Below are 27,721 nucleotides of genomic sequence, written 5' to 3' on the forward strand. Positions count from 1 at the left end.
CTCGCCCGTGTCTGTCGTCAGGCCTTGGGTACAGCCAGCGACTGCGTTCGGATGAGTCAAGAGGATTCTTTGCCGTAGCAGCGGTTGCTGGAAGTTGATTCAAGCGAGCCTTTGTGCTGTAGAAACTCCGCGGACAGTGAGGAAGAACTACTGAGCCAAGAGCTGTGTGCTTGCTCGCTTATCTGGGGTGTGAGCTCCATCAAACCCGGTGCTGTGGCTTCCGAGTCAGCGTGTTAATAATGTAGCAGTACCAGTCGTAAAATGCGGGCTTGTAAGTAGCGAATTCAAATCTCACCTCAGCCTCAAGCTTGCTAGATATTCTTGTGCAGCAGCCCCCATCCCTGTAGTATTGCAGTGCGTACATGTTTTGCAGAATTGTTGTAAGGCTTGCATCCTTGACATTAAGATGCTTCAAAGCGTTAAATAAATTACATTTTATTTAGGCTTTCCAAACCATGCCTTAAGGCAGTCAGTTTTAACTTTTGGTCAGATCCAACAACTTGTGTTGTAGTCATTTTTAATTGTATCTTGTTACCCTAATGAAAATATAGCCATTGCTGTTACCTGTGGTAAAGGTAAGACACCCAGAACAATAAATTTAAGTACTTCCAGTACCACATCTGAGAGCAGGATGCTGCTATGAGAATGATCAGGCCTTGCACTCTCAAGTCAAATCAGGCCCCAGCAAGCTTGGGAACATTAATTCCCAGATGTCACATACGGCCATAAAAAGAACAGAGTTGGGTCGTATAATCACAATTTAAATAATAGTTTTCTACATAAAGGGCAGCTCATTTTTGCTGGTTGTTATAACAATATGCAGAGCTGCCCTTGTGCTTGATCCGGAAACTTCAACGGGTCCAGAATGCTGCTGCGCGTGTCCTAACTGGAGCTTCATATAGGGCACACATTACGCCTATCTTGCAGCAGCTTCACTGGCTCCCAGTAGAATTCCGGATCCAGTTCAAGGAGTTGGTTTTGACCTATAAAGCCCTAAACGAACTGGGACCAGCATACCTAAGGGACCGTCTCTCCCTGTATGTGCCCCAGAGAGCACTTCGTTCAACCAGAAAACATCTACTGGTGGTCCCTGGTCCTAGGGAGGCTCGGCTGGCCTCTACCAGGGCCAGGGCCTTTTTGGTCCTGGCCCCAACCTGGTGGAACTCTGTCTGAGGACACTCAGGCCCGCCAGGATCTTGTATCATTTAGGCAGGCCTGTAAGACAGAGATGTTCCACCAGGCATATGGTGGAGGGTAATTTTAGCTCATCATTGCCGAGCCTTCCACCGGTCTTCCTCTACAAGGGGTATGGAGAGTCCGCTCCTGCTGGTTGCCCCGAAAGGGGCACAGTATTTTATCTGTTTTTATAATTGATTTTAAGTTGTGTTTTAATCAATTTTGTACCTCGCCCTGAGCCCGCTTGCGGTATAATTATAATAAATAATAGTTGCAACCCAGATGAAGGTTTCATTTTTAGGACAGTAACCTCAGGTTAATTTTACAGTTATATCAACAAAACTACTGACTGTCTGGTTATTTACCATTTGAAATAGTTCACCTCACAATTATTTCATAATTGTCTATTTCCAGTTTAATAGGTTCAGGTTGGTCTGTAGTAGAAGAGCAAGATTTGGGTTCAGTGGAGCTTTAAAGACCAGCTAGATTTCCAGGGTATGAGCTTTTGAAAATAAAATAGGGTAATCATTCATATTTGGACAACTTTTCTGCTGTACTTTATTGGAAGGTGAAAAATCATTAACAATTAACACAATTCTTGTATTTGCTGAAACGTCCATGTTTATTAATGTATGTGGTTAAACAAAAGCCTGCTGTGATTATAGGTTTTCTATTTGAGAGAATAGTATGATACATCTCAGGCTGGTTAGCACTTAGGAGGTAAAGGATTAATTCTGTGTAAATAGATTGCAAATTGAGGTCTCTTTCTCAACTGTGATGATGTCTTCTTGAGAGAAGAATTACACAGAATAATCATACAGATGACTCTGGGGCCCTAATGAATGAATTAATAGAATTCATTTACAGTTTTTTTTTAAAAAAATTGCATAAATATACAGTCTCGTACATAACTAAAAATCAATCCTTATTTCTTGATGAAAAACCCTTGGGCTATAATAAATCTTAAATAGAAAAATAGCTTTAGAGAGATTTTTCCTCAAAAAGCAATTTATCAAATAAAATCCTATTTAAATAAAAAAAATCCAATTTAAATTTTAAAAATCCTATTTTTAATTTTTTAAAGATCTGATTTTTACCCACCCTGGATCATATGTAGTGTCTAGTCTATACCTTACTTTTGATTTGACCTCACAATTCCAGTAATCAAATGTCTGAATATGCCCTTTCATAACAAAGGTTCAGATAATCAGATTCCTATCAAAGGTGTAAATGTTATAGCAAGACCAAGCAGGAATATGCAAAGAATATTCAAATATGTACTTGGGCCCTATGTGGTCAGATAGTTCCGTCAACATCACTGAACTAATCATGGTAAGACGTTAAAAACAAAGTTTTTGAATAAGTAAGCATTATATGTTATACAGAGAATACCAGTCTTGACTTTTCTTCTGACCACATAGTGCTTTGGAGTCAAGCCACTTAAAAAATGGAATAATTTGATATTGTTTACTTCTGTTGTTTTCAACGAGATACTGGTTTTTAATCTGTTATTAGGTCCCATGAGAAGGATAATACCTTAAAAACTGGCAATGTCTATTGTACATTGTCTATCAGAAGGATGGCTACTGGATCACCTCTTCTTCGTAAACAAGTCTGGCTACCAATTGTGCCACTCCCATGAACGCTCTGCCAGAGACTTCCTTGGTGTTTCTTCTGCTGCTGCTTCCTCAGATAAATATCCTGTTGTGGATGCTAGCCCAGCTACTTCAAACGGTTGCAGAAAAAAATCTGTTTCTGAGCTGGGAACTGCAGGGAAAAAGTCAGATGCAATGCTAAATAAGACATACATGTTCCGGGAAGAATTTTTTAATGTGTTTAAACCCCACATAGCTGTAGACTTTCAAAAGGAACCCCAGCAGCAGAGCTTTGAGGTTGGTCTGGAAGATGGAAAAGAACGGCAGGAAGGAGCCAAGAGTGACGTCTCTCATTCTGTTGCTCCAAGAAAGGTATGTTACAAAGAGAAATGTTTCTGCAGAGTACCCTTGGAATAGAGTTGTGTTCAGAATAGTTGCAGAAAGGGAAACAAATCTCATAGTAACTTATTATAAAATATGTTGTAGCTGATTACTTCCAAAATTCAGTGGCTTTGATGTGCAACTAAAGTTCACCTGCAACTTTAGCACCTCTTTAGATGTGCTAATAACCATTATACTGCTCTTTTAAACACTCAAGTTATATATCACTAAGTCAGCTACTGGTGGAAACAAGTAAAAGCTTAATATTGGGACAGAAGCATTTTTTACTCATGTACGCTTATGGGCTAAGAATTCCATTCTTTTGGGTTAATTAATGGTGCTGTTCCTTCTATGCCATCTTAATACTTGTTGATTCTATTCTGAGTTCATTCTAATGTCCAGGTTTCTTGATGTCATTGAGTTGTGGTCTTGGAGGGAAGTAACATGTAGAGATTTGGAAGGATTTAACAAGGCTTGCTTGGAAAACATCTTCATGACAGCTGTAAAGCTGTAAAGTATCACTTTTGAGATACAGTTGCACTTTCCATAATTCTGCAATATATACTTTCAGTGTTTTCTCATTATCAGGGACAACTTTTATTTTAAAAAAGGATCTTGCCTTGAACCAAAGCAAGAGGAATCTACTTGCAGTGGTGCCATTGAAACTAATGGTTCTTGGCACTGCTTCCTTTTTTTTCTGTGGACCAAAAGTGAGACAGTATTTTCCCTCATTCTTCTGCACATCCAAATGCCTATGCCCCACTACCAAATCTTTTAATAGAAATTGACTGGCATGAATAAGGTAAAACAATTTTTGAAAGTTCGAAATAGGGGAATTCCAAAATCTTTTTTTCTGAAAAGGAACTAGCAACTTTTGTTTGCTTGAGTGCTCGTCAGATCTTTTGTTTATTGCTTGACTGTAAATAGAAGCTTTTCAGGTAGTAGCCTCTCCCATTCACTTGCTTCATAGTCTGAAAAGACAAAGTCCATCTTTCTGTTTGATATTCCCATGTGCCAGCTACATTCCCCAGACAGCCTTCTTGTGCTGCCAACAACAGCTAGGCCATAGGCTTTCTCTCTAGGTGGTCTGTCCTCCAGAATGGCTTTCTAGAGTAGGGACAGAGGGCATGCAATACAGAGGGCATTTGAGTGACAGTGAACTCTTTCAGCAGATTTGGCTTTGTGCATTGCTCCAGTTTTGTTAGTAGATTCTTATGTTTTGTGTCCTAACAGCTTGTTGCAATCTTAGACACATGGAGTCTAAAGAAATTATGCAGGATTCAAATATTTTAGTCTAAAGAAATTATGCAGGATTCAAGTATTTTAAATAAATACATCTATAGAAGGTCAAAGGCTACCTCTCTCTTCTCCCGTCTTCCAAGTCTTCTTTGCTGTCTTTGGCACCTCTCAGCATTTCTGGAAGAATACTAGTTCTCTTCTTTCCTCAGTCTGCCCTCTGCCCTCTGTTCTAATGCTGTATGAACTTAAGAATAGCCTAGCTAGATAAAACAGAGGGTCTGAGAAATGAAGCTGACATAGTATTGTATTTTAGACAGAGGTCTTTCATGTCACTTAACTGCTTGATTCTTTTAACTAGATGTTAGAGATTGAACCTGGGACCTTCTCTGGGCAAAGCAGATACTCTCGTACTGAGCTGCAATCTTTCCCAAAGTCTTACCTAGTCCCATCATCCTGTTTCCAACAGTGGGTAGTTAGATGCTTCTAGGAAGCCCATGTGCAAGGTATGAGGCAGCAGTGTTCTCCCCCCCCCCTGCCTCTCCCCGCCTTGTACATCTTCAGAATCTAGTATTATAATTATCTATCATGGCTATTGATGAGCCTGTTTCTGTATAAATATGTCTAACCTCCCTTTAAAAAACTATCTGATTTACCTGTCAGTGTTATATACCATGGCAATGCAGTGTGTGAAACAAATATTTATTTATTTTAATTTATTTTATTTACATTATTTATAGTCCACCTTTTTCACTGAGACTCAAGGCGGATTACAAAGTGCGGATCACTGTAGTCAATTTCAAAAACGTTTCAATAAACATGTAATAGGGTATATACAAGCAAATTTACACAGATTTAAAACCAGCAGAAATCTAATACAGAGCTGAATAATGCTGGAACAGAGCACAGGCAATTCTAAGACTGACATATTAAACAACATATGAAATACCCAGTTGGACCATATTTATAGCAATAGCAGTAGAATCTATGGTCTATCATACAGCCCTCCTACCTGAGTTAAAAGCCCTCTTAAGAAGCAGTCCCATAGATATGATAGACCAAGGCCATGAAGTGCGTATGTGATAGCCAATACCTTGGATTGTGCCAGGTAATTGATAAGTAGCCAATGGAGTGACTGCAGAATGGAAGCAATTTCCATTTCTCTGTTTTGGAATTATATTTGTTAAGTGACTCTGAGTTACAGAATTAAGAGATCAGGATAAAAGTCATTTTTACCTCACTTTTCCTATGTTGTTCTAATGCAAGAATCATGGCTCTAGTCTAGACCAAAAAGGTTGGCCTGATAATTCTGATAATGTGATTTAGACTGAAGTAGCTGTGGTCATGCCACAAATCACTGACCACTATAAGACTGTGAAATAAGTTAGGTTCAGGCAATGATAGTGTGGGTAAGAACAATATAATTTGCATACCTTCTGTTGCTTATTACTGGAATGTGGAAGGGATCTAATGTGAAAATATATGTACTGTTGAAAGAACATAATGAATCAACCTTTGGTTGTCTCTCTTTGTCCTGTTTCTTCAAACAGGCAACCTGTATTTCTCAGTATAAAGAACATAGCAGCTGTCACATCATTAATATTTTTAAACAGTAACATTATTGACATCTATGCATGTTGTTTATTATAGAAAAGAAAAAGAAGCCGTGAATTCAACCGTGGTGAACATGATGCTTTGGAATATCATTTAAAAGTAAGTCTGAAAAATATTGGTAGCCATGGAACTGTTTATTTGCAGATTTATCCTCCCATTGTTAGTTTAGAATGTATATGTACACATTTATCTTGTCTAGAAGTTTTCTATGAAAACAGATGCCCATTGCATACATTTCTCACACAAAAAACTGAATTTCATACTGGTGATCTCTAGAAGTTAGCTCATGTGAAAGTGAAAACTGGTTTAATATTTCCTTTACATGCATAAATTAAACTGGTATGTTTGGATTTTAGTTCCTAGACTCTTGCTGTGCTGTCCTAATCACATACATTTTATATACCTCCCTTCTGGACAGATTAGTGCCACGCTCAAAGCAGTGAACAAAGTGTTATTGTTATCCCCACAATACAGCTGGGGAGCTGGGGCTGAGAGGAGTGGCTTACCTTGAGGTCACCGGCAGAGCTCATGGCAGTAGTGACAGTCAAACCAGCAGAGTGCTGGCTCAGAGCCCAGTCACTTAACCACTTTGCTACAGCAGCTCTTTCTGAGTTCATTGACATCAGTGTAAGGGTGTAACTGCATTTAAGATGGCACTGTAAACGTCAACTTTTCTTGTTTTGTGAATTTCTCAAACTGTTTGGGTATGTTTGCCTAAAAAGATAAAGTTGCATTAATTTCTGGAGAAAATAGAAAGGAGAGGGGACGTAAAAAAATTATTCTATATATGATTAAAAAGTTCAAGTTTGCAATTTGCAATAGTTTTAAAATAGACTATAGGAATGTTTGCAGGCTTCGGGAGCAATACTAGGCAGGTGTGTTCAGAAGTAAATGCCATTTTATTAAATGGTCTTAATTTCAGAAAAGCCATTCTTTATGACTGGTCAGGTTTAATTCAGATATAGCCGTGCACTCAAGAAGCCTTAGGTGTCTAGTTAAATTTTCTGTATCAGATCATTAGTCTCCTGGCAAAAGGTACACTTCAACAACATTTTTAGTTCATTTTGAGTATAATATGGACTAAATTTTATTATTTTATTACAACATAACTATTTTGACTAAATTAAAAGAAAACAATACCATCTGTCATTTCTACATAGATAATTAAAAGCAAGCAATTACTTGAGCATCAGTGTCTTATGCAAAGATAAGTAAGGAGCATCTTCTAAGAAGCAGCTCAAAATCAGCTCAGACTTCTGTAGGTTTTCAAAATCATCTTTAACAATGGCTAACTGTCCCACATGGGAAGGATGCATATTCTTGGCTAACTAATTATCTTGTAACTTCAAACACCATAAAAATTATCACAGAATCACAGAGCTGGAAGGAGCCATACAGACCTTCTAGTCCAACCCCCTGCCCAATGCAGGATGAGCCTAAAGCACCCCTGACAAATATTCATCCAGCCTCTTCTTGAAAACTGCCAGTGAAGGGGAGTGCACCACCTCCCTAGGCAGCTGATTCCACCTTTGAACTACTGTGACCATGAAAAAGTTTTCCTAATATCCAGCTGGTACCTTTCTGCATGTAATTTAAGCCTGTTGCTTCAAGTCCTATCCTCTGCTGCCAACTGGAACAGCTCTTTGCCTTCCTCCAAATGACAGCCTTTCTGATATTTTAACAGAGCAATCATGTCCCCCCTCAATCTCCTCTTCTCCAAACTAAACATTCCCAAGGCCCTCAGCCTTTCCTCGTAGGGCTCAGTCTCCAGACCCCTGATCATTCTCGTCGCTCTCTTCTGCACCCTCTCAATTTTGTCCACATCCTTTTTGTAGTGAGGCCTCTAGAACTGCACAGAGTACTCCAGGTGCGGCGTGACCAAGGCAGTATAGAGAGGGACTATGACCTCCTGCGATTTCGATGCAATGGCCCTTTTGATACAACCCAAGACTGAGTTTGCCTTTTTTGCCACTGCATCACACTGACTGCTCATAGTTAGTTTACAGTCCTCTCTTACTCCAAGATCTCTTTCGCATACACTACTACCCAGAAGTGTATCTCCCATCCTGTATCTGTGCTTCACATTTTTGTGGTCCAGATGTAATACTGTGCACTTATCTATGTTGAATTGCATCCTGTTCACTACCGCCCACTTCTCCAGAGTATTCAGGTCTTGTTGAATTTTAACTCTTACGTTGTTGGGTGTTTGTCACTCCTCCCAATTTGGTATCATCAGCAAATTTAATGAGTAGCCTGTGTACCCCTTCATCCAGATCATTGATACAAATATTGAAAAGTATTGGGCCCACAACCATGCCCTGCGGCACCCCACTGGACACCTCTCTCCAATCTGATGAAACGCCATTGACCATCACTCTTTGGGTGCGGTCCTCTAACCAGTTCCCTATACACCGAACTGTCCTATAGTCCAGTCCGCAGTTTTCCAGTTTACTCATTAGAATGTCATGGGGAACCTTATCAAAAGCTTTACTGAAATCCAGGTAAATCACGTCGACAGAGTTCCCACGATCAAGTAAGCTCGTCACTCAATCAAAGAAGGAAACCAGGTTGGTCTGACAAGATCTGTTGGGGACAAAACCATGTTGACTTCCCCAGATCACTAAGTTGTCCTTCAGATGCTTACAGATCAATCCCTTTAAAATCTGCTCTAATATCTTCCCAGCAACAGAAGTCAGACTGACTGGCCTGTAGTTTCCCAGGTCATCCTTCTTCCCTTTCTTAAAGATTGGGATAACATTCGCTCTTCTTCAATCTTGTGGCACATACCCAGTCCTCCAGGAGGCCTTGAAGATGATGGACAGAGGCTCTGCAAGTTCTCTAGAAAGTTCTTTGAGCACTCTTGGGTGCGCACCATCCAACCCAGGAGATTTGTATTAATCCAGTGCAGCCAGGTGCCTCTCCACAACCTCTGTCAATGTCAACTAGCCCCCCGAGGTGTCCTGTCGTGTCTGGTACCATCTCTAGATGGGCTCAAGTTCTTAGGTATTTACATGTTATTTTCTTAAAATATATAAAAAACGATGTTAATTCATTCCTGCTACTTTTTATCATAACAAAGAATATCAAAAATAGAGATTACAAGTTTCTCATAGATATGGCTATCTGTTGGACTCCCAACAAATAAACCCATCTTTGAATTATATCATCACTTCTGTATTTAGTTGGACACCTTGCCATTCTCAGACACTTCTGTCACCTGGACCTAGACATATATCTATCGATATTAATTATATTATTTCTTATTTACAAGAAGCTATATTTTTCTGTTACTCCTCTGTTCTTTGCTCCCTCTAAAGCTGCTGTAGTCTTCTGAACTCTCTATTCAGCATGTCTCACTGCTTAGCTGAGAGACAAGGCCAGTTCTGATTTTGGCCTGCAGAAGTATCCTCCATCATCTGTTTCAGTCAAGTCAGTAACTGTTCCCATACATTCCTAGCCATATCTGTGACAAAGCATTCTTAGAATTGCAGTGATAATTATATTAAACTAGAGGTTTTTAACTTGTGGTCCATGGCCCCATAGAGGGGGCATGGATGGGCTCCAGGGTGTCTGTGAACTGGATGCAAAAAAAAGTACCTTGAAGTGAACCCACTAACTGATAGGTCACCAACACAGTGACTACTGAATGGGAGTAATATACATACTCTACATAGCTCCCAATGTTGCAACTCAGTTACTAACTGGCCTTTTGAAGTTGAATTCAAGTGCAGACCTGTGTAGAGTGCATTACAATAGTGTATAGTCTTGTGGCTGGAATTTACTTGGTTTTTCCCTTGTATCTTTGGCTATTGTACAGATAAGCAAGGTGATTGCAGAGGGTACCAGAAGTTTAGTCCAAGAGGGACTCAAAAGTGGCTTTCTTCAGCCCAGTTCTATGAAGCCAGTCTGTTCCAAGACTCATGATATGAGACCCAGTGATTGTGGTTTGGCTGAATTATGTGAGATGGCAAAACAGTATTCTTCTGTGAATGAAACAGAGCAAACAACTGTAAGCAAGATAGATGAAGAAGCCTTTCTACCAGAACAGGTTCAACTTTCCTGTGTTACACAAAACATCATGAACTATACAAAGTTAATAACATTAATGGGACATAAATATTTATTTCCACCCAAAAGCTGTTTTCTTTTATCTGATATTTCTTGTATGCAGCCACTTTTGAATTGTAAGTACATTTCCTATTTAAAGTACACTTTTGCTTTTTTTTGTGATAGTGCCAGATGGGATTTGTCCTGATTTTGAAAGTGCAGTGATAGAGAGAGAACCTGATTGCTGGAGTACTCGACTTTTAGCATCAGTTCATAAAGTTACAGTTGTATTTATGTATTTGTAATGTAGTATCCTTTTAATTTGTTTTTCTTTTTGTAAGTGGATAACCTGAATTATTGATATATGCCAGTAAAGGCTAACTTGAACTTGACTATAATAATGTCACCTTAATATGATTAAGAGAGCAGGCTTCTGTCCTACTAATAACTGGGAAAGATTTTTTGGTACGTTTGAAACTGATAGATGGCCTGTTAAGTGGAATGAATATGAACTGGAACTGGTTAGAGGACCGCACCCAAAGAGTGGTGGTCAATGGCGTTTCATCAGATTGGAGAGAGGTGTCCAGTGGGGTGCCGCAGGGCTCGGTTTTGGGCATGGTACTTTTCAATATTTGTATCAATGATCTGGATGAAGGGGTACACAGGCTACTCATTAAATTTGCTGATGATACCAAATTGGGAGGAGTGACAAACACCCAACAACGTAAGAGTTAAAATTCAACAAGACCTGAATACTCTGGAGAAGTGGGCGGTAGTGAACAGGATGCAATTCAACATAGATAAGTGCACAGTATTACATCTGGACCACAAAAATGTGAAGCACAGATACAGGATGGGAGATACACTTCTGGGTAGTAGTGTATGCGAAAGAGATCTTGGAGTAAGAGAGGACTGTAAACTAACTATGAGCAGTCAGTGTGATGCAGTGGCAAAAAAGGCAAACTCAGTCTTGGGTTGTATCAAAAGGGCCATTGCATCGAAATCGCAGGAGGTCATAGTCCCTCTCTATACTGCCTTGGTCACGCCGCACCTGGAGTACTCTGTGCAGTTCTGGAGGCCTCACTACAAAAAGGATGTGGACAAAATTGAGAGGGTGCAGAAGAGAGCGACGAGAATGATCAGGGGTCTGGAGAGTGAGCCCTACGAGGAAAGGCTGAGGGCCTTGGGAATGTTTAGTTTGGAGAAGAGGAGATTGAGGGGGGACATGATTGCTCTGTTTAAATATCTGAAAGGCTGTCATTTGGAGGAAGGCAAGGAGCTGTTCCAGTTGGCAGCAGAGGATAGGACTTGAAGCAACAGGCTTAAATTACATGCAGAAAGGTACCAGCTGGATATTAGGAAAACTTTTTCATGGTCACAGTAGTTCAAAGGTGGAATCAGCTGCCTAGGGAGGTGGTGCACTCCCCTTCACTGGCAGTTTTCAAGAAGAGGCTGGATGAATATTTGTCAGGGGTGCTTTAGGCTCATCCTGCATTGGGCAGGGGGTTGGACTAGAAGGTCTGTATGGCTCCTTCCAACTTGGTGATTCTGAAACGAGAACAATTTCTGTTTAGTCAGATGTGAATCTTTTATCTTTGTGTGATCAAAATTATCGGTACACTAGAGTAGCAAAAATAAGTCATCATTGCTTTTTAAAGGAATGATAGTAGCATGTTTCTGGCTGTCTGAAAAATCTGGAAGTCAGGTGTTTATATTTTAGAAGCCAACTATATATCTTATTTGAAATAAGTTAAAATATTTTTCTTGCTTTTTAGATAATAAAAAATTTGATGTAATTGTGATAGATCCACCATGGGAGAACAAATCTCTTAAAAGAAGCAATCGGTATGTTTACAAATTTTAAGACTTACATTTTTATATTAAACAGCATCTCCTATTTTTATTATTAATGCTATAACTTTTGGTCTTAGTTTCATTGAGAGAGTTGTAGCAGCATACACCAGCATATTTGCACAGATCAGAGTCAGTTGTGCAAGCTTCAAGATAACTCTTAAGCCTCTTGGTGTGTGGGTGCATTTTATAATTCTTTTCTATTGGAATTCTTAAGTGTAATGGGCTCTGATATTATGCATTCTATTAGGCACAACAACTATATTATAATGCATGGATCTTATTCTCCAGTGGATTACCACAATTTTCTATTGGTAAAATACAATGGCTTTCATATTAAAGTGTTATAATGCAATGGGGAATCTGGTCTTATAGCTTTCTAAGGTAAAATATTATACTTACAGTAGAGTTGGGGGAAGGGGTAGAGGAACAAGGTTGCAGCATGTTCTTACACAGTGGACTGTTAAGACTATATTAATACAGCACTGAAATGAATTAGCACTTCGTAAGTCAAAATATTAATTTATGAACAATATGATACTCAAAGTGCTCTACTGTTTCAAGGTCAATCAAAATAAAAAGAGATCTATGCCTGTGGAGAGCACTAATAATTTAAAGCAGCTCAGGTATGCTTCTAATTAATTTTCATTTAAAAGAGGATGCCAGGCAGGAAAAGCTAGTCCCTAAGTAAAGTATGTTCATTAATTTACAATAGTGGATGTTTTGAAACAAGTTAAAGCAGCCTCCTTCCAACCTCTACTGATGGAACTTGCTTGCTTGCATCTACAAGAAGGGGGGAGAAGGCTACCATTTTACTTAATTCTTCATAGCCATAGCCCCCCATTCCGTGGTGCATTTTGTTAGCGAGGCTGTGGGCATAGCTTCTCATGACAAATATTGGATTCTTAGGGGAAGGTGGGGAAAGATTTGCTCCACTAACTCATTCTTCAGGCTTTCCCAGTCAGGAACTATATCCTTTTGCAAAGCATATGTGTAATCTGTTACAAATGTGTATTATTGCTATTTTAATCTCCTTTTGAATAGCTGTTTTACAAAACCTGTTAGCATTCATATCTGTGATTTTGTTTCTGCCCTTTGGAGAGAAGGGTTTCCATTGGTATTTATAAAACATCTTTTGTAACATCTTATGCGTAGAATGGACAGTGTTGCACACTGACAATTACTAAGGGAGTGTGTACTATGCCCAGGGGGCGTTATAACACACACAAACTCTCTCTCTCTCTCTCTCTCTCTCTCTCTCTCTCTCTCTCTCTCTCTCTCTCTCTCTGTGCGTGTGTGTGTGTGTGTTTGCCTCGCTTCTGTCGCTAGTTTTTCCAGGCTCATGAAGAATGGTGCTGTCTTTTCTTTCTCAGAACGATGACAGCAGTTGCTTGGAAGAAAGGTTGCACCATGGAAAAGGAGGGGGAAGGCTTACCTTCTGGCTCCCTCCCTGCTCCACAGCTGCTGCCTCTGTTGCTAGAAAATAAATAAGGGGTGCAGCTCATTTTCCAAACCTAGCCTTGCCCTTCATTCATGGGCTGTGCTTAAATTCTTCTTTTCCACTCCTTCAACAAAAGTGCAAAGCCCACAAAAGCAAATACAAGAAGTACCTGACTTACTGAAATCAGGGAAATTGTATTATCTGAGAAACCTCTTAAAGGAAAGCCAGTCCTTGCCTACTCCTTTTTGCATCTACTGAACTTGTGGGCAATAATAGTCCAAATGGTACACCTGGAAATAAAGCTTTGCCATAGTCACAGCTGATGAACAAAAACAAGGCATTTATTTGCCTTAATTCAATGTTATGTGTTGTATAACTTCAGTGTAGATTACAAGGTTTAAATGGCTATGCTGGGGGGCTAACAATAAATATTTTGGATTGTAAAGGAATTGTAATATAATGTAATTTTTACATCCTTCAGAGGTTCATTCTCTTTGCACATGTCGTTGGAAATGGAATAATATTTTGTTAGCATTGCCCCTTGCCCTGGATCAGAATGTAATGAAACAAGCACCTATCTTTAATGCCAACAGATTTCACCACTGGATGTCACTCTTGCCTCAGATTTTAATTTGTATAAACATTGGTGCCAGAAAAAGTTTGTAAAAGGTTGTCAGAATAAATGCAGGTGTCTTCTTGCTGCTCTTCTCCTTTCTAGCCCTGGACCGGTTTAAATGTTCTACATATATCCAATGTAGGTATAGCCACTTGCCACCATGGCAAATCAAGCAAATTCCTGTGCCAGCCCTGGCAGCCCCAGAATGCCTTGTGATCACATGGGTGACTAACAGACAGAAGCATCTCCGTTTTGTGAAGGATGAACTTTATCCCCACTGGGCTGTGCATGGAGTGGTAGAGTGGTACTGGGTGAAGGTAGGTTAGTGCCTTTTTCATGTTTTTTCGATCAGTGCATTTTTGAAATGCTTTCCTAAACATTTTACAGAAAGAATTGAAAATATATGGATCTTTTACCAACATTCATTTTAAAAACTTTTTTCTTTCAATGTTGTTGTAAATATCCTTGTTTCACATATATAATCACAACATATGTGTAGACTAGACTAATGAAGAAATGTTATTAGGATAAATTAATAGAAAATTGATTTGCATTCCCAGAATTGACTTCCACTTTCTTTCCATCAGATTACAAGGTCTGGAGAGTTTGTGTTTCCATTAGATTCTCCTCACAAGAAGCCTTATGAAGTTCTCGTATTGGGCAGAATCCAAGGAAGTAGAGATCTGCCATTAAGGAACAAGTATGGAATCCACTGACCTCTATGTTTTATTAATGTACATCATTATAAGGCATCCATTAGGAACACTGTGCTGAGACTGCAAGCAACTTTCAAGAAGCAGGCAACAATCTTTCCTAACAGAATTCTTTGACACTACTTTCTCAAGTACACTTTATACTCCAGTCTCTATAAACTGCTTGCTTTAAGAAAGAGACTGCTCCAGTCTTCTCCTTTAACGCCCCCCCCACACACACACACTTGTGGCCTCTTATGTTAGTGGTCAGCGTAGTCCTTGTTTTCCATGGTGCTGCAAAATTCACTTTTCAGAGCTGTGGCATTGAGAAGTGTTGTAAACAAATGCCCTTTAACTCATGGCAAACTATTACTAAATAGGTGGATGGGAAGTCATCACAGACCCAAGTTCATCCTATTTGCTTTCTCCCTAGCAAAATTTAATCAGTTTATGTGGAGGCAGAGGCTGGAATTCAAGTATGCCCAGTGAACTTCATGGTCTCTTGCTCTCTGAACAGGTGACTCATACTCAGTGTCACAGCCTGCTTTTGAATCTCTGCTATATTATTTGAGCAGTTGAGGGGCGAGGGAGAGCTGCTCTGTGTGTGTGTAAGTCTAAAGCTCCTCAGGCCTTGTAGAAGTACCATTGTCTGTCACTGAAAAAGCTTGAGAATTGGTGACTTACTGAAGTTGCATGCCTCCTATGTTAGCGGGTGAAATAGCTACTATTAGCATAGACAAAGGATCATAACAACAAAACAAGCAAACTTCTGACTGTAAATTGTAAGCCCATTAACTCGGGTATCTATCTAGACCTCTGCAGCATGTCATGTTAGCCCCTCAGGGCTATTGTTGCTGCTGCACAAGCGATTACACACATGCACACACACACCGTGCCCCTACTGAATTGAATGTAGATCTGTTTGGACAAGGCAAGTAATATTCTACAGTTCAAACAGATACTGGTTGTGTTGTGTTTATCTTCTTCCTGTAGTCTTATTCCTTCTATGAGTCTTTTCACAGAAGTTTAAGCAGTTTTATAAGATGCCCTTTATCTTTCAAGAAAACAGTCAACATTTATATATTTAGTCCCCTGAGGCTTACTGTGCAGTATGACAGTGGGAGAACTTATTACTCCATTTAAGAAAAACAGATCTTTATCAAGGCGTTTCAGTTTCTTATCTGAGTACTTTTTTTATTTGTTCTGATTTATATAACAGAATATCGGGAGATGAAGCACTTCCAATTCCAGGCCATAAATTAATTGTGAGTGTGCCTTCCACTCTTCATTCACATAAACCTCCTCTTACAGGTATGAAATAGCTCCTTAAAACTCAGTATGCATCAATATGTGATTTTTTCAAAATACAAATACTTGCATCACCAATTTATAGGCTGAATGTTTTTGTTTGTGTGTGTGGGATTTTAAAAAATATTTTAGCCCTGGTAACTTATAAGGATAAACATTTGTGGAAGATTTTCGGCAATTTAATTAAGTACCTAAGTGTGGATTTCAGTCACCACATTTCAAGATGGACATCTTTGGGCACAGATACTCTATTTATACTTTGCAACAATCATAACTGATTTTAAAATTAGTTTGATACTGAAGAGATGATTAGCAGATTATATTAGTTCAACATTTTTCGTCTGAAGTTACCTTAGAAGAGCTAGACCACAATGTAGGTATGGATACTGCTGGCATTTACAGATGTTCAGGAAAGTTTTATTTGGATATAGGATTCCTCCAGTGTAATTCAAGATGCTGATTACTGCCTAACATTCATTAACTTGTCTTCTGAAAAAAGCAGCATGTGAAAAGATCTTGCCTTAACTATGACAGGCAAATTCAGCGGAATGAAGGAAGTTGAGCTTTCAGGGTTTCTAGGCTGACTTCAAGGTGGGAGAGGTAACAGTGGCACTTTGCAGGCAGCATATTTGGAGCAAAACAAAAGGATGAGACTCTCCTCCTTTCCCTTTCACCCACACCCCCCCCTTCACATGTATTTTTAGTGTGGGGGATCTCAAATGTGCTTATTATGGTATACTGAATAAACCGTAACCAAGTGAGAAAGATAGCAGTTGTGGATTTTCTTGGGAAATGGTAACTTTGTGTTCCTAAGCTTATCATTGTTCAAAATATCATAATGTCCCCATGCAAGTACAAGATGTGTATAGAATTAAAAAATCCAACAAATAATCAGGGTTAAGGAACACCTTCCACACACACAAATGCCAAGTGATCCTATAGGCATCGGGTGCAACTTAATGGGAAGCAGAAGATCTGCTGTTTGATCTCTTTTTTTCCCTTTATTTATACCCTAATTTTCTTCCCAATGAGGAACCAAAGCAGCTTACATTGTTCTTTCCTCTGTTTTATCCTTGCAATAACTCTGTGAGGTAGGTTGGGCTTAGCATGTGTGATTGGCCCAAGGTCAGCCAACAAGCTTCCCTGGCAAAATAGAAATTTGAATCTGGTTCTTCTAGATCCTAACCACTATTTCTGTTCCATTGAAAGTAGCCATGGGAATGACCCAGGTCACAGCCATGGCTTTAAGGAAATAAGCGTTTACATTTTCTGCGCTGTCCTTTTTGGCTTTTGCCACAGCTGCTGTTTGCCCTGTGAGGGAGAAATATACAGATCCTTGGTTGACATTTGCCCTGCAGGGAAAACTTACAAATGCCTGTAGTTTTCTTCTGCTCAGGGCAAACATCAGCTGGGGAGGGGGGAGGGCTGATTTTTGAACTGGCATAAAAGGGACTGCAAACAAGATTAGCATGCACAACATACCATGGTCCTCAGCCAGTTCTACTGACTGTTCCCTCCCTTGTAGATACTTTTAACTTTAAAAGCAGAAGATCCTGATCAGTGTTATTCTGTGTTGTAGATTCTGTGTTGTGTCTATTTTGACCTGTGAATAAAACTGTGATGCATGTCTCTTAGCTTTTGAAAGAAGGCATACTATTTAAAGTACTAATTGAAATAAATAGTTTTATTTTGCTTAAAGGAAAATACTGAACTTTGCCAACAAGAAGCATAAAAGCTACAAAGTTGGCAAGACTAGAGGAAATCAGTAAGAATTAGCATGCATTTGTTGGCGGGGAGGAGTCTTCCTGGAGAATTTTGCAGTTGTTTTGCCAGAAAAAGGCGTCTGATTAGCACACTGTTCAGCCACACTGCTGCTCTCTAGTTCTTCTACAAGAACTACAGGTTCGCTCTTTGGATAGAAAAAAGCCATTTTTGAAGGGTACAGTTGAATGTAGGTAACTGAACCAGACTAGTTGGTATATTTCAATATTAAGGTTTTTTTCATTTGATGAAGAAGGGAAAATGTAGGATTTGAGTGCATACAAAACAAGAATGCACAAGAGTGCACAAGAATGCACAAGAGTGCACAAGAATGAAGAGACCCAACAAGATTTTTAGAGTGTAAGCTTTCAAGAGTCAGCTCCCTTACTCAGACAAAAGGAAAAATACATAACAGCAAAAAAATAGTTCTCTAAATTTGCCAGTAGAGGGAAGTGGTCCCAAATGCCTCCCTTATTTTGGACAATATGAAAAAAAGTTAGAAGTTGGAATGAAACACAGGAAATCCCAATAACCTACATATATCAATGTTTTGTTTAAGGAACATGAAAATCTGGCATGTTAGTATTTATTACTACTGTCTAGCCCTTTTTTTGTGTCATAGTTGCAAAGTACTGATATACTCATTTACTGACTAATTACAACAATTTCTTTTCCTGAAAGAAGAAATTTACAAATTAAAGTAGGCCATCAAAAAGACATTTTATTTCCCACAGAACATTAACTATGAAATCATGATTCTCAGAGTTTCTAATAATACATGTTCTTTGTTTAATGCTCAAAGTATCGATGTGTAAATTTAGATGTATTTTTAAACTATTTTATGCAAATATGGGAAAATGAAATTACATTCATTACAGCAGCCCCCACCCTTTTTTTTCTGGTTCTACTTCTTTTGAAACAAATTAGACATTCAGCAAGTAAATTAATAATCTGACAGACGCTTCTGTGATTACATGACTGTGGCCTGTCTACACATAGGGGAGCAGTCAACATAACTAAACTTTTGCTGATTTTCAGTGTCTCAATAATGATACTGTGTGAGAACCTCTCCTTCTAAGCTGACTTACTAATGACCTAGTCTTTTCAGGGGGCTGTGGAGATGACTTGGGAATGCTGGCATTTGCTTGGCCCTTACCTTTAAGCTAGCTTTAACTTAGCCACTGCTGTATACTGTCAGGTGACTTAAGTTGAAACAGCCATACAGCACTATGGGATGGAAAGTTTGGAGCAGAATGCTAGCACAATATTTTTTTAGACACACCATCTCCATTCCTAACTTTGAGTTGGCTTAGGCTGTGTCTGGGGAGTTGAGTAAGAATCTTGGTAACTTTAACTCCAAAACTTGTAATCCATTTGTTGGATCACAGTGGTTAGTGCCTGCCTTGCCAAAAGTGAAAATTCTGAGGGTCCCGTCTGTCATATGCTACTCTTTTGAAATCTCTAGCAACACTACTTGCTGTTTTATTTGAATTCAGTTCAAGACTCTGGTTATAACCTTTTAAAGCCCTTCGCAGCCTGAGACCCACATTTCCTATGGGACCATCCTTCTCCATAAGTCCCTGTGCACCAGCTATGGTCTTCAGCTTGCCACTTCCTCAGTGTTCTCTCAGTAAAGGTAACCCACCTTCCATCAACTAGAACCCATGAGACTCTTTGGTTGCTCCCACTTTTATGGATTCCTTCATTCTCACTTTCTGGAGGCTCAAACCCTGTGTGACTCAAACTGACTCATACAGATTTTCATCTCCACTCCCCCCTCCCATCGGGCTCTTCCACCATTCCATGGATCAGGTTTGGCTGTTAGCTGCTCTTCATACACATCAAACAGGCATACAGAGGATTGATGACGGACAGAAAGGGGCAGGAACTTTGCCCATACATCACACAGGTCCCTTGGCAATCTCCCACTGAGATACTGTGACTCATGGTCGAGTAAGAAGGCTGAGATGAAAGCCCTTCTCACTCGAGATACCAAGGGCTGACTGAGGTGGAGAGAGACATTCTAATATTAAATGTGTGTTTGGTGGGATGGTGGACAGTATGCACAATAGTCATGTGGCTCTTTTGGTTGACGGTAACTGTGAATGTGGCTCTCTATGAGCCATGAACTGAATACTGCTTTAAATAAACAAGCACACATGAGAAAGGGGAGCAATTTAAGATCTGCATGCAGCTGAGCTGCTGTAGCACAGTGGTTAAGTGGTTTGGCTGCGAATTGGCTCTCTACTGGTTCAAATCCCACTACTGCCATGAGTTCAGTAGGTGGCCTTGGGTAAGCCACTCCTCTCAGCCCCAGCTCCCCAGCTGTATTGTGGGGATAATAATAACACTAACTTGTTCACCACTCTGAGTGAGGCACTACTCTGTCTAGAAGAGCGGTATATAAGTGCAGTTGTTGTTGTTACAAGTAAATAAGCTGCAAAAAAGAAACCAAGGAGGCTCCAGTATGGATTGAAGTCAGTTGGTGCTACCCTCATCCTCACACATACTATTTCTCCAATTGAAAATCCCCATCTCACTGCCTTAAGCCCTTGGAGATAGAAAAGACATATAATAATGTGTGTCTCTTTTTTCCTCTCTTCTGGGGCTTCAACAGCACAGCAGAGTGATTTTGAAGCAGGGACATTGTGGAGGGGGAGTTAAACCTCTTCCCAGTTGTGTGGCTCCTATCCATAATTTTTTACAGTTCAGTTCATCTGAGAATCTGAGCACAGATTGCCAGAATCTTTTATTTAGCCATATATCTTTTCTATGTTAAATGGTTACTAATTCAAATATCATGCATTCAAGAATGTGCTTTTGGTGCATGGTATTGGACATGGATGCGGGGAGCTATAAAGAGAAAAAGGTCTGCTTCCACCCTATATATTCAGTTGGGAGTGCATTGAAAAGATTGGGCTGCTGAGATCTGTAATGGTTTGCTTAGTTTTTATTATCTTTTTAAACATTTGCCTTCGGATCTTTAATCCAACTCTTCCTTACGTTACCTTAAACGTATGCCTCAGGAGGGCTTTAGTCATATCCAGCACTCTTTATTTCCACTCACACAGAGCTTCAGGTGTTCTCTATTTTACACAAGCTTTTACTTCAATAACACATTCCCTTTTGTATTTGTGTGACCTTTTTATTGCTGCCTCCCTGACTCACTCAAAAGGTTTTCACTGCCACCAAAGACTTTTGGCTTACACCTCCTCAGTTTAACTGGTAATAGAGGAAGACTTGTTATAGAGGGTAGTTCAACTGCATGTTCAGTATGTGAGGGTAGTTGTAAGGAAAAAAGGGATTTTTATGCTTAAACAACAGTAGAATTTATTAATAAGAACATAAGAGTGATGGTTGTAGAGTTTTGATAAGCGTATTGGTTTCATAGAGTATAGTTTTTAAGTTTGGTCATTTAAAAAATAATGATGTCTTCTTAAAATTATATTCACAGACCCAGTCACACAGGTCTTCACTAACAGAATAAACTCTCTTATCCAAACAGACAGATTCACTCAGGCCTTTCCACACAGCTTGCCTGACCTAGATAAATTAATCTATCTCTCAGATATACACAGACTGACCCAGGCTCACACACAGTTTGCCTGACTTAACTAGAGTAAATATTTTTCTCTCAGAAACACACAGACTATTTCAGGCTCCACACAGTTTGCCTGTTTTGATCAGAATGAACACGTTCTCTCAGAACTTACTAAAATCTGCTGTTCACTCTGCCCCTTAGGTTATAGCTACTGTCCAATCATTTTGCACTCCATTCACTCATCCAGCCCCCCTCCTTTCCTCAGTGGTCTGCACTTTTTACAGTAAAAAAAAATTAAAAACCTATATTAGCAAGCAGAAATAAAATTCAAATTAAATGCATTAAAAACAAGACATTACAAGATTTTCCCATATCCTGTTCATAAAGATATGGAGGAAATAGTGTTTTACAAAATTTTTTATATGTTTTGGATTTTTCTAAAAGGTTATGAGTGTCCTTACATGGGAGCACAAATTGAGTTTGATCTTTCACAAGATCAGACATTTATGCTCAATGAATAATTAACCCTACTATTTCCTTATTCCATCCTTGCCCTTTATGTGGAACAGAATGCCTCTTTTACCCATAAGCATGCATTGAAAAGTTAGGGAATAAATCCATCTTTTTCACTCTTTAAACACCGTGAGTGTGAATGTGTCAAACAGCAGCTAAACTTCATATTATGTTGATAGTGGACTTGAGAAGATTCATCATTAATATGAAACATGAAAATAATATTTCATTTGTATACTGCTATTCTGGGCAGAATAGTGCCTAAGAGCAGTGAACAAAGTCAGTGTAATTATCTCCACAATGCAGCTGGGATAGGGTTGCCAGGTCCCTAGATCCTCTCAGCAGGAGTGGGGGGGGAGAAGACCTGACACTTACTGGCAGCATGTTTGTCTTCTGCTCTTGCGCGATGATGTTAATCCTGGAAGTGATGTCATTGCGCTGGCCATGAGAGTGCTCCCATGCTTCATTTGGGGCTGATTTGGGAGTGCTCCCATGGCCAATGCAATGACATCACTTCCAGGAGTGGAATTGTTACACCCCTTGGGAGTGCGTGCACTGCATGTGTTCCTGGAGTATCTGCTGGTGGCAGCTGACCTCCCGAGGGCTTGTCACCTTCTGCTGACCATTTGCAGATCGGCAGGCAAAGGTGCAAACCCCTGGTAGTTTGCCCACCACCAGGTACCTTAGAACCTGAGCTGGAAGCTACTGTAGTATAGTAGTTAAATAGTTGGGTTTTGAATGAGCAGTCAGCTGGTTTGAGCTCAGCAGGTGTCCTTGAGTAAGCCATTCCTCTCAGCCCCAGCTCCTCAGTTGTATTGTGGGGATAATAATAACACTGACTATTCACTGCTCTGAGCTGGGCACTAAGTGCCTTGTTACTATTATTATAGAAGTGGCTCACCCAAGGCCACCTGATGAGTTAATGGTAGCAAAGTGCTGCATCACAGCTCAATAGGGATCCTGTTTCCCCACTCCGAGCCTCTGCCCCCTGCCACCACTCACCTGTCTGGTGGGGGAAAAGGTGCAGGGAATGGGCCCAGGAGCCCCACAGTGTGTCCCTGTGCATGAAGGCCTGTGCATACAAGATAAATACTCCCAATTTGCTCCTCCCTCAGTTTGGGCTCCAGGGGACCTGGCAACCCTACCCAATGACTTAACTACTATGCTATGTGAAGGTTTGAGCTTTGCTTTCAGAAAGTGTATTTGTTCTCAGTCCGCATTGTAATCTGTAGTCTCTTCCTTGATTTTAACACATAGTATTTGCTTGTTAACATTCATCTGAGCACTGGATTCCACAGCACTATGGCATCCAGATGGGTGGCATGCTCTCACCCTTTACAAGGAGAAAGTTTGAATTTGTGTGTATTCTCTGACTGCAGCCAGCTTAGTACTGCCTTATGTCGAGCCAAGGGTAGCACTAAGCCACCTTCAAGTACAACCTGGTTCCTTTCTTCCTTTGCCTCAAAAGGCTACTGGCCCTTTAAGGCTGGACAAGACAGGAGCTTCAGAACAATGCCATAGCTAAGAAAGGAGACAGAAGCAACACAGGAAAGCAAAGTAAGGCGTGGGCCTTCATTCCCTTAAATTACTGTTTTCAAGGCTCTTCTAAACCTACTAAGAATTGTGTAAATGATAATGTTACTAAATTATCTAGTTTTCTGGCTGAAGAGCATTCCCTTTTCTGGTAATAATGATGTTTTATATGAGGAAGCAAACTTTAGCAGTCAGTTTATGTGTAGGGATGACTGGCAGCAGAGGAGATTTAACTCTTTCTGGTTTGCAAGTAAATTTGAGAAGTCAGGAGAAGGGCAGAGCATTTTCTAGAACAGGTATATGTGAGTAGAATGAGAAATTTAAGTTGTAAAGTTGTCAGTCGCTGAAGTTTTTCATGGACCTTGTTTTTGTGCACGGCGTGTTTTAATGTATGATGTGGGAACTTTTCAAGTTCTCATGAGCCCATTAATTTTTAATTCTCTGATGATGAGTAAGCTGAATATATGATTGTTCTATAAACACATTCTAATTTTTTTATATATGATTACCATATGCATTTCTTACTGCTGATAAATTTCTGGAAATAATGCAGCAGGAGGTAGGCAATATGATCAGAACAGAGAGCTGCCATTAATGTCTGGACTGCCACTAATGTCAATCAATCTTTATTAAAAATGGTCCTTGACCAGCATAAAATGTAACAGCGTTCATATGCTCAAAAACTGAATAAAATTTGAATTTCTATTGAAAAAATTCAATTAAATTATTATGCCTTTATTAGCTGATGGATTTTATAAGCTGCCATCAAAAACTTCATACTACATGCTGTAACCAGTCATTAAGGTCCATATTAAGCAAGTGCAACTTAAAATTAATTTGCATTTTGTGAACAGTTGGTGGACATGCTGATTTTATTATTAAAAAAAATCACTTTGTAATATTTGGACCAATGTGAAACAGGAAGAATTCTCGATTCTAAACCAACACTTGAAAATTTTTAAATATATGGACTTAAAAATAATAGGTGTGTATCTGGCCTTCTGTTCTCAGAGGAATCTTCTATTCAATCTTCTGTTTGTCTTTTTGATGCATGTGATGAAAAACCTAGTGATTTCGTTTCCTTATTTGCAAGCTATTACAATTTTTACCATCATGTTTTCCATATATCTGAGCCTTCATTAAGTCAACGAGGCAGTATTAACCAACTTTAGACCTATAAAATATGTGTAGGTAGGTTTCTACTCCATCTGCTGCCGTAAGAAAAGCAAAGCTGGGTATGGTATTGATCTTTTGGTTTTAGTATGTTAGCATCACCAATTGAGTGCTTTCTTTTACTATGATGGACTAGTGCTCACAGGGGCTGAGACCTGGTTCATCATCAACAGGAACAAGCCTTGGAAGTCCTTGCGTTTGTATGTTCTTCCATGCTCCTTCCCTATCAATCTCCTTGCAGACCAAGATTTGTCTTGAGGCCTGAACTAAGTAAGATGGACAGTGGTTTGATTTTTTTTTTATTTTTTTTTTTGCTACATACCAGATTTTTGAATCACAGTTTCTGCACTCCAAACCAGGAATAATCTGCAAGCCTTATATGAAAGGAGAAGGAGTATGCAAACTTGAGGATTTCCAAGGCTTGTTTCCTTAATGATAAGCCGCAGTTTGCTGTCATCTGAATGCAGCCGGAGCTCAAGTAGCTCACAGTGAAGTAAAATATCATGGATACCAAAGTCCTTATAGTGCTGAATGCCAACAACTTTTGTTCCAATTATGAGCCCTTGACTAGAATAAGGTTCATGCCTTTTCTTGTTAGCTCCTTTGCCTTTAACAGCTGTTTGATAGGCTGAAATTCATCAGGTCCTTTCATTGCATAAAATGAAGGTTTAGAGAAACCTGTACCAGCTGAATTCCTGCCTGCCATCCAGCTGCTAAAATTGCAAAGGAAAAATGGGGGTAGTACTAAGATAAGAACTGGCTGGAAATCTAAATAAATAGATCAAGATGGGTAGCCTGTTAATCTATCAGTAGCAGTGAAAAAGAGCAAGAGTCCAGTAGCACCTATAAGACTTAACAAAATTAGTGGTAGGGTATGAGCTTTCATGAGCCGCAGCTCACTTCTTCAGATACCAAATAAATAGGTATATGACTCTGTGATCATGTCTGCAGTTTCTAACATACCTACATGGAACTTCCATCAGACACAATATGTTAGTGACTGCAAGCTATTGGAGACAGACAAATGAGGAGGATTACTGCCTTCCTGTAGGATACCCTGAACAGCCAGACTGGCCACTATTGGATGATCTGATACAACAAAACTTCTTGTATCCTTAACTGGATCAGCAGTGGTTCTGCCTCATATGATGCTGAGCACTGCAGTGATCCATCATGCAAACGTTCATTAAATTTTTTGCCTTGAGTAGGTGCTGACTTTAGGGGACAGCGTGCAGTGTCTTCAGCTGCTAGCTTCTCATTGAAGGGCCATGTAGTGATGGCAAACAGTTTTAAAGAATGTTGCAAAATGTGTCTGAATTGTGCATACAAACTACTGTGTAGACAATTAGTTGTTTAACAACCAAGTGTGCATTTCTTAAACCAGCACAAATCTGGTTTAACTGATGGCTCCAGTCAAAAGAACAATACAGCTGGAGTCCTGGGAAAGAAAAAGTGGTCTATAGCATGCTCACATAATTTCCAGAGATACTTGGAGGGAAACCAGGGTAATGTAACTGATTTAAGAACAGATGTGCCCAAACTTACAAACAGCCCACAGCCTCAAAACCTGTAATTCTAAGCATGTCTTGGTTTACCCTTTTAACTTCTGCATCTGTAGAAGTTTTCAATTCCAAGGAAGACATTTTAAAATGTACTTTACATATAGCTTTCCCTGCATTTTTTAAAAGCCCAGTCAAGATGTTATAGCAACAATATTGAAAACTCAAAGGTCATCTGTGGAGGTGCTGAAATCCTCATTCCCCGTTTCCAAATGAATACCGATAAATCAGAATGACTGAAAGCTTTGACAGTATTGTTCATACTCCCAAGGTCATTTATTTCATATGCCTTTCTGACTATAAATAGTGGAATAGGCTGATGAAATCCTTGAAATTAATTTGCTCTCTCCGTTTTTTAATGAAACATTCTTTTTTCCATCTACCTAAAGCTTAGAGGAAATTGATTTTTTTAAAAAAAAAAATCCTAAACTCTTCTAGTTCTTCATTATCATCAGCCTTATGGCTTTCCCCTTCCCCTTCCTGCAGAGATTCTGAAAGAATATACTAGACCAGATGTGGAGTGTTTGGAGCTATTTGCTCGGAATTTGCAGCCTGGATGGACCAGTTGGGGCAACGAAGTTCTCAAATTTCAGCATATGGATTACTTTACTGAAGTGCAAAATAAAAAGTGACTGGAATGGCAGAGCTTTGGTGGCAGTCTGATTAAGTTTTTGCAATCAGCTTGTGGAACTTTGTAATTATGCGTGTCCATTGCAGTAGGGCTCTCGGGATTTCTGTGGATTAGAAACTATCACACATGGATTTGTCTGCAGAGTAATTACAATATGTGTATACTTCAGTGAAGGAAGAGAGAGGGTAAATATGTTTGAGCAATCAGGCATGTTCAATGCTATGTATTGCCAACAGGTATGTATTTCTCATGTTGAAGCATACTATTTTGCCCCAGTACAATGGTTTGCCCAATATTGAAGAATACCCATATGCCCAAGTAGGAACTTGCATTCCCATGTGCATCCCAAGAAATTTTAAATCTAAAGTTTATATTATGTATAACTAGTTTTACTATCATCCAATTCTTGTCCATTATATGTCTGAATATCCCTTTTCATTTGGAAATGAAGGTTTTATAAATTAACTGTAGGTAAAAGTTGAAAATTATTACTATTATTTCTAAGGCACTGGTTCTTACTAGCTGCTTTAGGTGGTTTTTAAAAGTAAAAAAGAAAACCTCTATCCAGCTTAAGTTAATTATGACTATCACATTGAATGCCATATAATTTACAGTAATAGTGATTAGCTTGTTCTGTTGGTTTTGGTAGGACTTAACTGGGACCTCCTTTGCTGGATTTAGGCATTATTTTAACATTTTCCATCCCCCTGATACTTACAGGACTTAAATTTAATTGAGTAAATACTTATCTGTATGTTTGCTGGAAATGATGTTCTACAATAAATACAACAATAATTAAATTATTTTTTAGAATGACAAACTGCCTGTGTCTTGCTTTAGCTTGACAAAACCACTGTAATAAAAATTACCATACATCAATATGCAAGATTGTATCGAAAGGGATATCTTAAGAAGAAATCATTATTTAAAGAATAAATCTTTTTCTACAATAAATTGGATATACTTTGGATTGATCAGTGTGCTGTTAAATTTTAAATAAGCCCAGGAAGTTTACAAATAGATTTTTTTGTACCTTGAATAATAAAAGATCAA

The 27,721-nt window shown here is 39.3% G+C and overlaps 1 protein-coding gene across 1 annotated transcript; it reads left to right on the plus strand.

The window, feature by feature from the left end:
- On the plus strand, positions 1–27,721 carry METTL4 (methyltransferase 4, N6-adenosine). Its single transcript, XM_054986050.1, has 9 exons — positions 1–271; positions 2,692–3,143; positions 6,039–6,101; positions 9,820–10,186; positions 11,825–11,894; positions 14,100–14,274; positions 14,545–14,657; positions 15,869–15,960; positions 26,524–27,721. Exons 2-9 carry the CDS (start codon positions 2,727–2,729, stop codon positions 26,667–26,669), a joined length of 1,443 nt encoding a protein of 480 aa, XP_054842025.1. The 5' UTR covers positions 1–271; positions 2,692–2,726; the 3' UTR covers positions 26,670–27,721.

This window comes from Eublepharis macularius, chromosome 7, assembly GCF_028583425.1.
Source record: "Eublepharis macularius isolate TG4126 chromosome 7, MPM_Emac_v1.0, whole genome shotgun sequence".
Taxonomy (NCBI): Eukaryota; Metazoa; Chordata; class Lepidosauria; order Squamata; family Eublepharidae; genus Eublepharis; species Eublepharis macularius.

What these genes read in the sequence shown, in the direction of transcription:
- METTL4 (XM_054986050.1), top strand. Translation starts at nt 2,727, where the DNA reads ATGTCTATTGTACATTGTCTATCAGAAGGATGGCTACTGGATCACCTC. An exon ending in ATTCTGTTGCTCCAAGAAAG is followed by an intron (nt 3,144 to 6,038) that starts GTATGTTACAAA and finishes TGTTTATTATAG; the next exon opens with AAAAGAAAAAGAAGCCGTGA. An exon ending in CTTTGGAATATCATTTAAAA is followed by an intron (nt 6,102 to 9,819) that starts GTAAGTCTGAAA and finishes GCTATTGTACAG; the next exon opens with ATAAGCAAGGTGATTGCAGA.